Here is a 13,191-nt window from a genome sequence, read left to right on the forward strand (position 1 = left end):
CACTTCCCATTTTCCCACTCCCCTCTGTAATGCCTTCGGGCCTTGAGGGTACCATAAATAAAAAAATAAAATCAAGAAGAAATTAACACCCAGACCCTCCCACCTCCCAATCCCCCTCCCTTAGGGCTCCGCAACCCGAGACTCCCGAAAACAGGGTGGAGGACTCGAAAAAATTCGACAAACCAAAATTTTGCGAGCGTTGGCGTTCTTAAAAGCACGCCAACGCTCGCAAAATTCTGAACTGACATTGAACAGCGTGAATAAAACAAGGACACGAAGAAACAAACACCGATAGAAAACGCACTGGCGCAAATCTCCCAATAAATGCAACGCATGCAGAAATTCGAAAAGCAGCTGTACGTTGAATTCCAAACCTTCAAAGCTAACTGAACGAATCAATTGTAAGCTTTAAACAAACGGCACGTAAAAGTAGGAGCGTAAGCCCGGGTCGAGCAGACGGCCCCGATAATTAAACACAAGTGAAAGCGTGACAATGGCCGGTAGCCTAACATGCATAGCAGACCGACTCAAAATATGGCACTGGCATTGCAGTAACCACCACGGACCGGTCGATTTAGCGAAGCATTGCCTTACGCGACAGCTGGCTCGATAACGCGGAAGAGTGGGCTGCTCACATTTTGGAGGCTCACGGCAGCACTTCTAAGCAAATCAGCCTTAGCACTTAAAACTCTATAATTGCAGCCCTTCTCCGGCAACTATGAGATGGCAGGCGGGGGCTCACCATGATGTGCAAAAGGCAGAGACTAACTCGGAATGAAAATAGCAGAAATAGCTGAAAAGGCAAACTATGCTAGCACACTGGAAGCCGAAAAGTGAGTACGGTTTTGCGACTCCGTGAGAGGCACATTCAACAACCGTCAAAACATGGCCAATACTTCCAAGCATGCTGGAGCCGGAGGTAACGAAAACGGTCACCAAAAGGAAACTAATCACGCTTGCCGGCAATCACGCTTACCGTGGCTCCAGTCAAACGGAAGTACAATCACCCCGCAAATGGGAAGCTAGACGCTTTCAAAGACCGGACTTTTCGTAGCAATCCGCACGACGGAACACCGCCCCCGGTCCACAAAAACTAGCTTATGCAATGCTACGAAACCTTAGTGAAGAGCATCTAGAAAATCTAGAAAGGCCACAGTAACACTACCGATGCAACGGAAGGAATTGTCCATATTTTCATGCCGAAGGCCGGGAAAGCCCGTAGCCTGCAAAACCTGTGGTCCGTATCTCTCACCTCATATCTGGGAAAACTATTTGAAAAAGTCATGCTAAGTAAATTAACTAACCACCTAGAAGCAAACGACTACCTGTCTGACAACATGTGCGGTTTTAGGCAGCACGTATCCACGCAAGACAAATTTTTAAGACTACATGACGAGGTGATCAACTACATTCCAACAGGGGCAGAACACGTAGTGGTGGTACTACATTTGAAAAGCGCCTTTTACATTATGGAACACGACTTTATTTTGCAAGAATTAAGCAATACGGCGTGTGGAGAAAAAACCTGCAACTACATTCACTCCTTCTTAACGGGCCGAAAAGCTACGACAGGGCTAGGAGAAGGTCGATCTGAAACTCTCAGTATGCCCAATCGTGGAACCCCTCAAGGATCAATACTTTCCCTTTTGCACTTCGATATGGGCATAAACAGGTTAACTAAACAACCGGAACAAATGCTGGACCGACAATTCGCGCTTTACGCAGATGATATCACGATTTGGGTAACTCAAGGATCCCTGCGACACAAAGAAAGCGGCTATACAAACGGTACACCTTTTTTCAGTAAAGAGCGTAATGGCTTACGCGCCGGCGAAATCTGAATTCATCAGAATTCACGGCAGAGGGTACTGCAAAGCACAATTCTCGCCCCGGCTCGACGGAGAAGAGCTCAAAGAGGCGCAAACAATGTGCATAATTGGTATTCGGGTTCAAAGTAACAGGCGCGCAAATAAAACAATCAGAGCTCTGCGAACAACAGCCAAACAAATCTCTAAACTGATACAAAGAGTAACGAAGCATCGTAGCGGCATTAGTGAGCCCGCCACTTTCAGACTTGTTCATGCCTTCATCATCACTCGCATTACATACAGCTTCCTTTACCAGGAAATGTGTAAAATGGAACTGGAGCAGATACATGCCCTTGTATGAACGGACTACAAAGCCACCAACGGTCTCCCTATGGGCGCCTCCACGGAGAAACTAAACGCATTGGGAGTATACAGCACCTTCGAATAACTAAAGGCAGCGTTCATATCGCAAAGAGGGCACCTTAGCTTATCTCCAACCGGTAGAATCCTGCTAGAAAGAGTGTGCTACCCCGTATGTCCGCAATACTACGAGGAAGACTTAATCGTTTACATCGAACGATGCGCGAAAACCTTATAGTGGCCCCGATTCCCAAATACATGACCCATTTTTACCACCAAGGTCACCGCAAGGATGGGACACACCAACTCAAGAAGGATTTAGAACTGAATTCTGCTGATGCATTGCACACAAATGCAACTCCGTGGCCAAGTGGCCTTATAATAGTGGCTGCAAGCCCGACACACCTATCGAAAACCCAAATTGGTGCTACAATTAGGACCAAATCCATGGGTACGTGGAGACAACCGACGTTGCAATGGCAATTAGGGCAAAAGACTCAGCCGGCCAGCCTTCTGTGATCATCATGGACTCACAGGTGGCTTGTCGCCTGTTGATGCAAGACAGAGTACCATCGTGTGCCCTACGCATACTAGGTCACAAGTTCCGGGAAACGCACAGTGTCATCTGGCGCCCGGACCACGCGGGGGTTGTGGGCACCGAAAGGGCTCTTGTTACGGCTTGCCGAGCAAGAGCGCAGCCCGAGGCACCCCGATCCGATCCTTTGCCGCGACATCCTTGCGCCTGGAACGCAGAACATACGCGGTGCTCCACCCAAGTTAGAGCGGAGCGGATGACCTACCCGCACCTCTGGCTGTACGTGCCATCCATCTGGCCTAGAGTCTATCGCGGCCACTGCCCGTAGTACGGGTGGAAGCCAACTCTCGTCCACGCAACGTAGGAATGCGCGAGCATGCCCCCAAAATGGAATTCCTCCCTGTTGAGATCAAAATCAAAACTAGGGAGCAGTGAGAGACCATCCTCGCCGGCACGGACCTGAAGACCCAGAGGGGTCTCCTCCACCAGGTGCGGCGAGTAGGTCGGGCCAGTGGAGTCTTGGAATAGGGACCTACCGACCGGCTCCTAACGCCACTTTCCTTTTCGTTCAATAAAATCTTATTGTCTCCCTCTCTTCAAGCCCAGCCTTCCTCCTCAGGCGCTCGCTTACCTCCCAACGGCAAACATAATCTCGCCGATTTTTAATAATGGGGCATCTAACCTAGCGCGTAAGGTGCAATTGTGTTCTCTTGATTAGAGCATCCGGCTGCTGTGCTGGGCAGCCCAGGTTCGATCACAGCATCGGGCGCATGATTTATCTTTTTTTGTGTGTAAGCCATTCGACAGGATAGCAGTATACACCAGTAGCCATTACGCATTGCGCCAAATTTTCAGGAAACGCTTTGCCTTAAAATGCGGTACGCAACAACACTCTATGCACATGCCTAATCCCTGAGAATTGGTGACGCAATATGTTTTGCAAACGAGCAATTTGCACAGTGACAGGACTGTTTGAAGACAGAAAGACGAAGTTTAGGGAAATACATGTATATCAACAACCTCCATTGCCATGCTGACATTTCCATGCTTGCAGCTCCCGTATAGACACTATAGCACCATCTAGTGCGATTACTGCAGAAAACTAGGGTGTGTCCGTAAATTCATGGTGCACTTTTGAGCGGTAACAAGAATTCAACGATACAAGAGAGAAATGTGAAATATTCACCAAGTAAAAGGAAAGCTCTCCAAATTCACGTTGTACTTTGGTCACGGATTTCAATTTAGCAAGCCACGAAACACACACTGAACATTCTTCTGTACCTTCCACACTGGTGTGGGCTGATGCGCCGTTCGTGGTGCAGCTGCGTCATCACCTGTGTGCACAGACCCTTGCACTACGGAGATATTACCTTTTATTTGTTGAATATTTCAGATTTATATCTCGTTTTGTTGCTTTCGTGTGACCGGTCAAAAGGGAACCATGATTTTACGGAGACACTATGTAGCGGGCGACTTGGCTCGAGGGCTGGCAGCGTACGAAGGCGCAATTTCGTCAGTCATCAACCTGGCAGTGATGGCTTGCGATAAATTTTATTTCATTCGGTCCTTTCGCCGGTTGAAAGCGATGCGGTGTCTGCTTATGTGGTCTTTAGGGAATTTTTTCATTACCCTAAGAAAGTGTGCTATCATTCGTCTTGATAGTTAACACGAACTCCTCAGGCGGTCTTGATAATACACCGAATGCTTTTGCAAAAAAAACAACTCTGAGCTGTTATGTATTTCATTATTACAGTTATTTATCGCTCTTCATAGGCGCGAACATTGTAGTATCACTAGTTCTGGCTTACATTGTTTCACTTCACAAAGAAGGACATCATACAGGTACTTAAATAAAGTTTCTTAACTTTGTCGTTTTGCAAAATATTAGAGCATGTCCTTCACTGCACTTGATGCACTTTACTGCGAGTTTTTTAATCTGTTTTCCATCCGGGTTTAACTCATCTCCTGCGTGGCACGCATACACGTCTCCACAGAATAAAGGCAATAATAGGCAAGAGTATCCGAACAAGAAATTACAGCCTTACTGCTTTCGAACAACTTTGGTCACCTACCTCTCATGGCTAGTACAGGATTCCTTGCGCTCTAAAGGCGGTCACTGAACGTTCGCTCGTTGAGCGAGCTTCAGCTTCCTGGTGGCGTACGAATGTCACTAATAATAACGGTATTTCGAGCTTCATTCTTCTTTTTTTTAGGTGGGGATGCCTTTTGAATAAGTCGTACTAAAATAAATACAGGGAATCAATTGAAAGTCTGTGTTTCCTCTTTCTTCTGTCATGCCTTGTAAGCGCTGTCATTCACCTGTCATGCATTTCCATTTTAGCGGACTAGCACTTAGAGACTATAAACCGCATTTTGCAACTCACCGCGAAGAGTGATGTTGACACTGTTGAGTCCTATGTGGACGCCGACCCGGGCGGAAATGCGGTCAGCCGAGAAAGCACGGTACGGACTAGACACCACGGCGCTGGCCACGTGCCAATCGCTGCCGTAGATGCAGGCTGAAAAAAGACGGCGGGTTGTCAGTGGTCTGTTCACCCACAGATCCGCAGCGCGCATTCGCCAAGCCTGCACAATGAGACGGAAAAGTGGCAGCGCGAGGGTTGCGTGCGGGAGCCAGTTCTGTGGAGTGGCTCGCACGTGACAACTACATCTGGCGATTTCGGTCGAACAGCTGGTACGAAGAAAAATATGTAGTTTCTCATATTATCGTAATAACGGTGCGGGAACAATGCTGTGCTTCCAGCCTCTCCATGATGGCTTCTACCCGTCATTGCAAGACAACGAGGTCGATGAACTCAGAATTTCGTCGCTGATCCCTTCCTTCGAACAAACGAATGGTAATTCATTTGCAGGATGTTTCGAAGTGAGAACAGTAACGAAGGTTATAAAGAAAAGGCGTAAGGACTTCATAGGTGAGCGCAAGGAAAGAGAAATATAGCTTCAAAAAGATTCTTCATATTTCCGTGCAGCTCACTGCTGCACAAAAACTTTCCGGCAGAAGTAAAGACGAAACGACTGCGCAATTTCTCTTGTTTGGCCGTCATACAGGAACATAAAAAATATGCAGATGAAACGCACATGTTCAAATGTATGTGAAGCGAAGTTTTAGTCAACATCAAATGGTGTGTCATAAAGGGACAGTCTACTGTTTTTCAAGGACCTTCTATTTTGTAGAGCAGAATGAAGCCTACCCTTTCAAGTGCGTAAATATGGAGTGGTGTCTTTCAAAAGGGGGCAGAAATCTTTAAAACTGAATTTTTAGACCTGCGTAGCCTCATTCTAAAACTTTGTATGGGCGCCGACAACTCTTTACTGGACGCGATGGCAATATCGGATATAATGTGTCATTGCACCACTCCGCTATCATTGCACCACACCGCATGCGCTACCTAAAAACAACAAACAAATTACTCTCTCACTCAAAGAAGCTAGCATAATTCGATAAAATACATTTTCAGGTTATACAATGCTGTATCCAAGCAAAATAACTCTTTCTGCGCAAATTTCGGTTACGTGAGGGTACACGGGTTGGTTACTGTTGCACCCCCATCGAGTCCCCTCCCACAATCTTGCTCCGCTTTTAGAGACAAATATAAAATTCTTTGTTTACGGGATACAAGCGCGCTCGCTTTCGTCAGTATGACACACAATCACCTCATACCTCCCACATTCCAAAAGGATGCTCCGAGCCGCACACACACACACACACACACACACACACACACACACACACACATATATATATATATATATATATATATATATATATATATATATATATATATATATATATATATATATATATATATATATATATATATATATATATATATAGTCACGTAGTAGTGACGGTGAAGAAGGCAGCAAAGCTGTGATTATAGAAGCTAGCGTTTTATTAGGCTAACTTCTGCCCTCAAAAGCAGGCCACACTCAAAAGAACAACGATGTCGGCGATCACACTCGGCGATCGTCTGAAATTTGATAAGCGGGTCAAGCGCGTCGGCTTTTATACAGCCGTCGTCAAATGTTCAAGACCCGTGTGTCTTCCACAAAGTTCTACGCCATTCGCGTCACGCGATGAAATCAGATAACGCATGGTTCGGCGACAACAGGCAGCGGATAGAAGCATCGATAGCATTCCAGAAACTTCCGATATGTGCAGGCGCGTCCCGCGCTATGCGATAACGTTTGTCCGATAAAGATAAGCAAGTGCACGTGTCAATACCACCCCCCCCCCTCTTAAAGGAAAGCATCGACTCGATCCTGCAAACAAACGAAAGTAATAAAGACAAACACCCGTAGCAAAAAAACATTTTCACAACAAGACCTGCCATCCTCTCGTCAATGCTATAGAATTCCTTTATGTTACCAGCTATATCCTTATTAATCAGGAATCCGACTCCTAGGTCTCGTCTCTCCGCTAAGCCCCGGTAGCACAGGACGTGCCCACTTTCTAGCACTGCATATGCTTCATTTGTCCTCCTAAATTCACTGAGCCTTATTATGTCCCATTTACTGCCCTCTAATTCCTCCAATAGCACTGTCAGACTCGCCTCACTACATAACGTTCTAGCATTAAACGTCGCCAGGTTCTGATTCCAATGGCGGCCGGTCCGGATCCAGGGATTCTAGCACCCTCTGCTGCGTCGCAGGTCTGACCGCCGCTGTGGTCAGTTGCTTCGCAGCTGATGAGGAGTGAGGGGCCGGGGTTTGGCTTTTGTATTCATATGGGAGGTTGTGGCCAAGTACTGCACCAGGGTGGTCAATCCTGCTCTGGTGAGGGAGTGCGTTACCGGTTCTGGTCACCGGGATCAGGCCGCACTCCAGGCCTGTTTATGCAATTTGATCAACACGCGGGTTTTTTTTTAATCCGGTGGAAATTTGCGCGTCACCGGGATTCGAACCACAGTCCCCTTGCACGCGAGGCAGATACTCTACCTCTACGCAACCACTGCACCCTGCACGAGAGGGTGGCAGGTCTTGTTGTGAAACTTAATAAGAGGCACAAATTGAAGGTCGTAGAAGTCTACGCCCCTAAATCCAGTCATGATTACCAGGAAGTCGAAAGCTTCTATGAAGACGTGGAATCGGCGATGGGTAGAGTGAAAACAAGATACACTATACTGATAGGCGACTTCAATGCCAAGGTAGGCAAGAAGCAGGCTGGAGACAAGTCAGTGGGCGAATATGGCATAGGCACTAGGAATAGCAGGGGAGAGTTATTAGTAGACTTTGCAGCACAGAATAATATGCGGATAATGAATACCTTCTTCCTCAAGCGGGATAGCCGAAACTGTATGTGGAGGAGCCAGAATGACGAGACTAGAAATGAAATAGACTTTATACTCTGCGCTAACCCTGACATCACACAAGATGTGGACGTGCTCGGCAAGCTGCGCTGCAGTGACCATAGGTTGGTAAGAACTCGAATTAGCCTAGACTTGAGGAGAGAACGGAAGAAACTGGTCCATCAACGCTTCCATCAAAGTCCATCAACGAGTTAGCGGTAAGAGGGAAAATAGAGGAATTACGGATTAAGCTACAGAACAGGTATTCGGCTTTAACTCATGAAGAGGACTTTAGTGTTGAAGATATGAACGACAATCTTATGGGCATCATTAAGAGATGTGCAATAGAAGTCGGTCGTAACTCCGTTAGACAGGATGCAAGTAAGCTATCGCAGGAGACATAAGATCTGATCAAGAACCGCCAATGTATGAAAGCCTCCAACCCTACAGGTAGAATATAACTGGCAGAACTTTCCAAGTTAATCAACAAGCGTAAGACAGCAGACATAAGGAAGTATAATATGCATAGAATTGAACATGCTCTCAGGAACAGAGGAAGCCTAAAAGCAGCGATGAAGAAACAAGGAATAGGCAAGAATCAGATGTATGCGTTAAGAGACAAAGTCGGCAATATCATTACTAATATGAATGACATCGTTCAAATGGCTGAGGAGTTCTACATAGATTTATACTGTACCAGTGGCACCCATGACGATAATGGAAAAGACAACAGTCTAGATGAATTTGAAATCGCACGAGTAACGCCGGAAGCAGAAAAGAAAGCCTTCGGAGCTATACAAAGGCGGAAGGCAGCTGGGAAGGATCAGGTAACAGTGGATTTGTGGAAGGATGGTGGGCAGATTGTTCTAGAAAAACTGGCCACCCTGTATACGCAATGCCTCATGACCTCGAGCGTAGCGGAATGTTGGAAGAACGCCAACATAATCTTAGTGCATACGAAAGGGGACGGGAAAGACTTGAAAAATTAAAGACCGATCAGCTTACTGTCGGTTGCCTACAAAGTGCTTACTAAAATAATCGCAAATAGAATCAGGAACCAAAGCACCAAATGTCAACCAAAGGACCAGGCAGGATTCCGTAGAGACTACTCAACAATAGATCATGTTCACACTATCAATAAGGTGATAGAGAAATGTGCGGAGTACAACCAACCCTTATATGTAGCTTTCATTGATTAGGAGAAAGCGTTTGATTCAATCGATACCTCAGCAGTCATGGAGGCATTACGGAATTAGGTTGTAGACGAGCCGTATGTAAAAATACTGAAAGATATCAATAGCGGCTCCACAGCTACCGTAGTCGTCCATAAAGAAAGAAACAAAATCCCAATAAAGAAAGGCGTCAGGCAGGGAAATACTATCTCTCCAATGCTATTCACAGCGCGTTTGCAGGAGGTACTCAAAGGCCTGGATTGGGAAGAACTGAGGATAAGTGTTAATGGAGAATACCGTAGTATCCTGCGATTCGTTGATAATATTGCCTTGCTTAGCAACTCAGGGGACCAGTTGCAATGCATGCTCACTTACCTTGAGAGGTAAAGCAGAAGGGTGGGTTTAAAAATTAATCTGCAGAAAACTCAAGTAATGTTTAATAGTCTCGGAAGAGAACAGCAGTTTACAATAGGTAGCGATGCACTGGAAGTGGTAAGGGAATACGTCTACTTAGGGTAAGTAGTGACCGCGGATCCGGGTAATGAGACTGAAATAATCAGAAGAATAAGAATGGGCTGGGGTGCGTTTGGCAGGCATTCTCAGATCATGAACAGAAGATTGTCATTATCCCTCAAGAGAAAAGTGTATAACAGCTCTGTCATACTAGTACTCACATACGGGGCAGAAACCTGTAGGCTTACGAAAAGGGTTCTACTTAAATTGAGGACGACGCAACGAGCTATGGAAAGAAGAATGATGAGTGTAACGTTAAGGGATAAGAAAATAGCAGATTTGGTGAGGAAACAAATGCCAGTTAATGACATCTTAGTTGAAATCAAGAATGGGCATGGGCAGGACATGTAATGAGGAGGGAAGATAACCGATGGCCATTAAGGGTTACGGACTGGATCCCAAGGGAAGGGAAGCGTAGCAGGGGGCGGCAGAAATTTAGGTGCGCGGATGAGATTAAGAAGTTTGCAGGGACGACATGGCTACAATTAGTACATAACCGGGGCAGTTGGAGAAGTATAGGAGAGGCCTTTGCCCTGCAGTGGGCGTAACCAGGCTGATGATGATGATGTTGAGCAAAGAAACAAAAAAAAGAAGTTCGTCAGCATGCATAAAAAGGTTTAAGACGCACCACATGGACAACTTCAGGTCGTGCGCGGCGCCGCTGTGCACGCGAAATGCCGTCTGGCACGACCTCAGAGTCCATGCGCCAATACGTCGAATGGCCTTGTAGGGTCAGAAATAGCGTCGCAGTAGTTTCTCACTGAGTCCTCGTCGGCTTATCGGGGTCCAAACCCAAACACGGTCACCGGGCTGGTACTCGACGAAGCGTCGTCGGAAGTTGTAATGTCGGCTTTCGGTTCGCTGCTGGTTCTTGTTCCGTAGCCGGGCGACCTGTCGGGTTGGGGCCCAGTCGTGCTGATACCACATTGCGTCAAGCCGGGCTTGGGGCATGTTACATTAGAAGTCTTAAACCGTCCCTTTGAGGAACTCGCTAATATACCTCTTGCCGGTCAGAGTGTTGTTAAAAAACACTGGGCGAATGACTGTGCTGTCATATATTCCGCATCTACCCTGCCGACCAGAGTCCCCGAACCAGACTTCGACGTAAATCTAAGTCTACCCATGAGCAAGCAACAACAGCTGAGAAGTCTTCTCCGAGGATAAAAAGACTGCTTTTCTAGGTCATCGGGGGTTCGACAAACACCAGTTGCGACGCATTGCATAATAACCGAAGAGTGCGCTCAACCACTCCGCTAGAGCCCTTACCGAGTTTCGACGCGAGAACGTGGTCGCCCTATAGATAGGCAAGTGCACAATTTCATCGCTGTGTATCAAGAACAGATAACGCGGTTCTGTGAACGTACTCCATTAGATCATTCAAAGCGGAGAAATTCTATACGTCAATTTATATCTTACGTGAATTCGTTATGTTGTGTACAAGGGTTCTGCAAAAGCTTTGTTTTCATATTACCAAGTTTTTCGCGATTTATGTTTGACATATCAATTTTGCTCGCTTTAGATATACTATTAGATGCAATTCACGGTATTGTGATATCATTTTTCGTTGCTGAGTTACAAAGTTGTAAACTTAATTGTTTCGTTTTCTGAAAATTTGCGATTTTTGCGAACTTTTAATAAAAACTTGACGACGTAAATAAAAAATTCGAAACCAACAGTCACTATATTTTAAGTTTTTCTTTTAAAAGCAACAAACCTAGTCAAATTTGGCGCAGTGGTTGCAGAGAAAAACGAATTCTCCTTTTACATGCACTCAGATAGGAGCACCCGAGCTAAAGCTTCCTCTTAATGGACGATGACGAGCTCCAGACGCTCAGCGTGCGGCGATGGAGGCAGCAAATTATTGTTATTGTTATTATCTTATACCCGGTTTTCATCTGATTATTTCTTTTTTTTCTCCAAACAGTAAAACGTTTACTTTTAAACTCCAACGCTCTAATTGTTAACTCCTTTGTTATCATTATTATTTTTATGCACCTAATTGAACCACTCGATTCTTGGCCAATCCCCCACTGTGGGTATGTGCCATGCCCACTCAGGACAACAACAACAAGTGGTTTACGTTGGGGATGGAGTCTGTTCGCGCTGCCGTCAGAGGTACCGCACCACACGAATTATTTCTGCTCCGTGGTATGCCGACTCTAGTTCTTTATTTATTTTTTATTTCGTTGTGCCGTCAAGACCCAAGTATAACAGAGGGGAGTGGGTAAAAAAGAAAGATCAATAAGTAACGAAGCATTCATTGCCGTTAGAAGCACTCAGAATTCTGTGGTCAACGAGTTATGTGGTCAACCAACGAACGACAACTTGGCTACGAACCAGTGCGTCTGACAAGCTGAAATCACAGAGCCATTTCCCATTTTCGCGCAAAACAAGAGTGTGAATGCGAAACCAAACAGCGCATGCAAGGCGTCCACTACTTTTCGCGTACTCGGTGAGTCAAATTTGGTTGGTTTGAAATCCTGTTGCCTCAGTTCAGCAGCTAGTTTACTACTCATTCGACCACTGGCTACTCAGATTTATCTAGACAGGCGGGAAAATGGTCAGACACATATAGGCATTAGACAGACAGACAGACAGACAGACAGACAGACAGACAGACAGACAGACAGACAGACAGACAGACAGACAGACAGACAGACAGACAGACCAGACAGACCAGACAGACAGACAGACAGACAGACAGACAGACAGACAGACAGACAGAAAGACAGAAAGACAGACAGACAGACAGACAGACGGACGGACGGACGGACGGACGGACGGACGGACGGACGGACGGACGGACGGCCCCCGCAAGTGAGTCAAGTACTTTAAGAATGATAACTCATTAAAAATTCAACAGTGTGTGCAAGTAAACTGCCAAAAAACAACGACGCATGACTGCTTTATTGCTGTCATAATTTACACGTGTTACTAAGGTATCCAAACTCAACGTCACAGAGGGCGTTGGACGGCAGGCTAACGCAACCATCTCCTTTCGGTCTCATATGGAAATCCTCGATTACTTTCCTTGCATGCTGCTGACCGTGGCCTAGAATAGGTGCACAGCTACATTCACGGCTATGAGCGTTAAGAGAAAATCTCGCTTCTGACAACAAATAATGGTGGTCTCTAAGTCAGGCATTGATGCATCTTCCGGTCTGCAAGAACCGGAAGATGAAGGCGTTTCCACTTACTCAGCTTACAATTTTAATGGACCAACGGTATTTTGGTAGCAGTCGCTCAGCACGCTATTACGAGCAAGCAGATGGGCTACGCTGTTTGCCAGAGCACTCCCCACGGGCTTAGGTAGGTGATAAAAAATAAGGAAAAAGAAACAAGCCTTATATGGCAGCTTTCTTGACGTAGTGACGTTAAAACAGACACTGTTTCGGCTCTCGCACTTCAGTGATGCGTCTGCCGCCTTGCACGCTGGGTTCTGCGTTTAGACAACATACTAGACCGTTCCGTGCGGAAGCATGCCGGTGGCCTTT

At 46.1% G+C, this 13,191-nt stretch overlaps 1 protein-coding gene across 2 annotated transcripts in view; it reads right to left on the minus strand.

Moving 5' to 3' along the window:
- The window catches only part of LOC142573237 (dual oxidase maturation factor 2-like), a 547,099-nt gene that overhangs the window by 319,360 nt on the left and 214,548 nt on the right, over positions 1-13,191 (minus strand). The window contains exon 3 of one of the 2 annotated variants that reach the window (XM_075682836.1): positions 5,088-5,222. The exons of the other annotated variant lie outside the window; for it this stretch is intronic. Coding sequence (XP_075538951.1) covers positions 5,088-5,222 — 135 coding nt within the window. The remainder of the gene's footprint in view (positions 1-5,087; positions 5,223-13,191) is intronic. 2 annotated transcript variants of the gene reach the window in all.

Source organism: Dermacentor variabilis, chromosome 2 (assembly GCF_050947875.1).
Source record: "Dermacentor variabilis isolate Ectoservices chromosome 2, ASM5094787v1, whole genome shotgun sequence".
Taxonomy (NCBI): Eukaryota; Metazoa; Arthropoda; class Arachnida; order Ixodida; family Ixodidae; genus Dermacentor; species Dermacentor variabilis.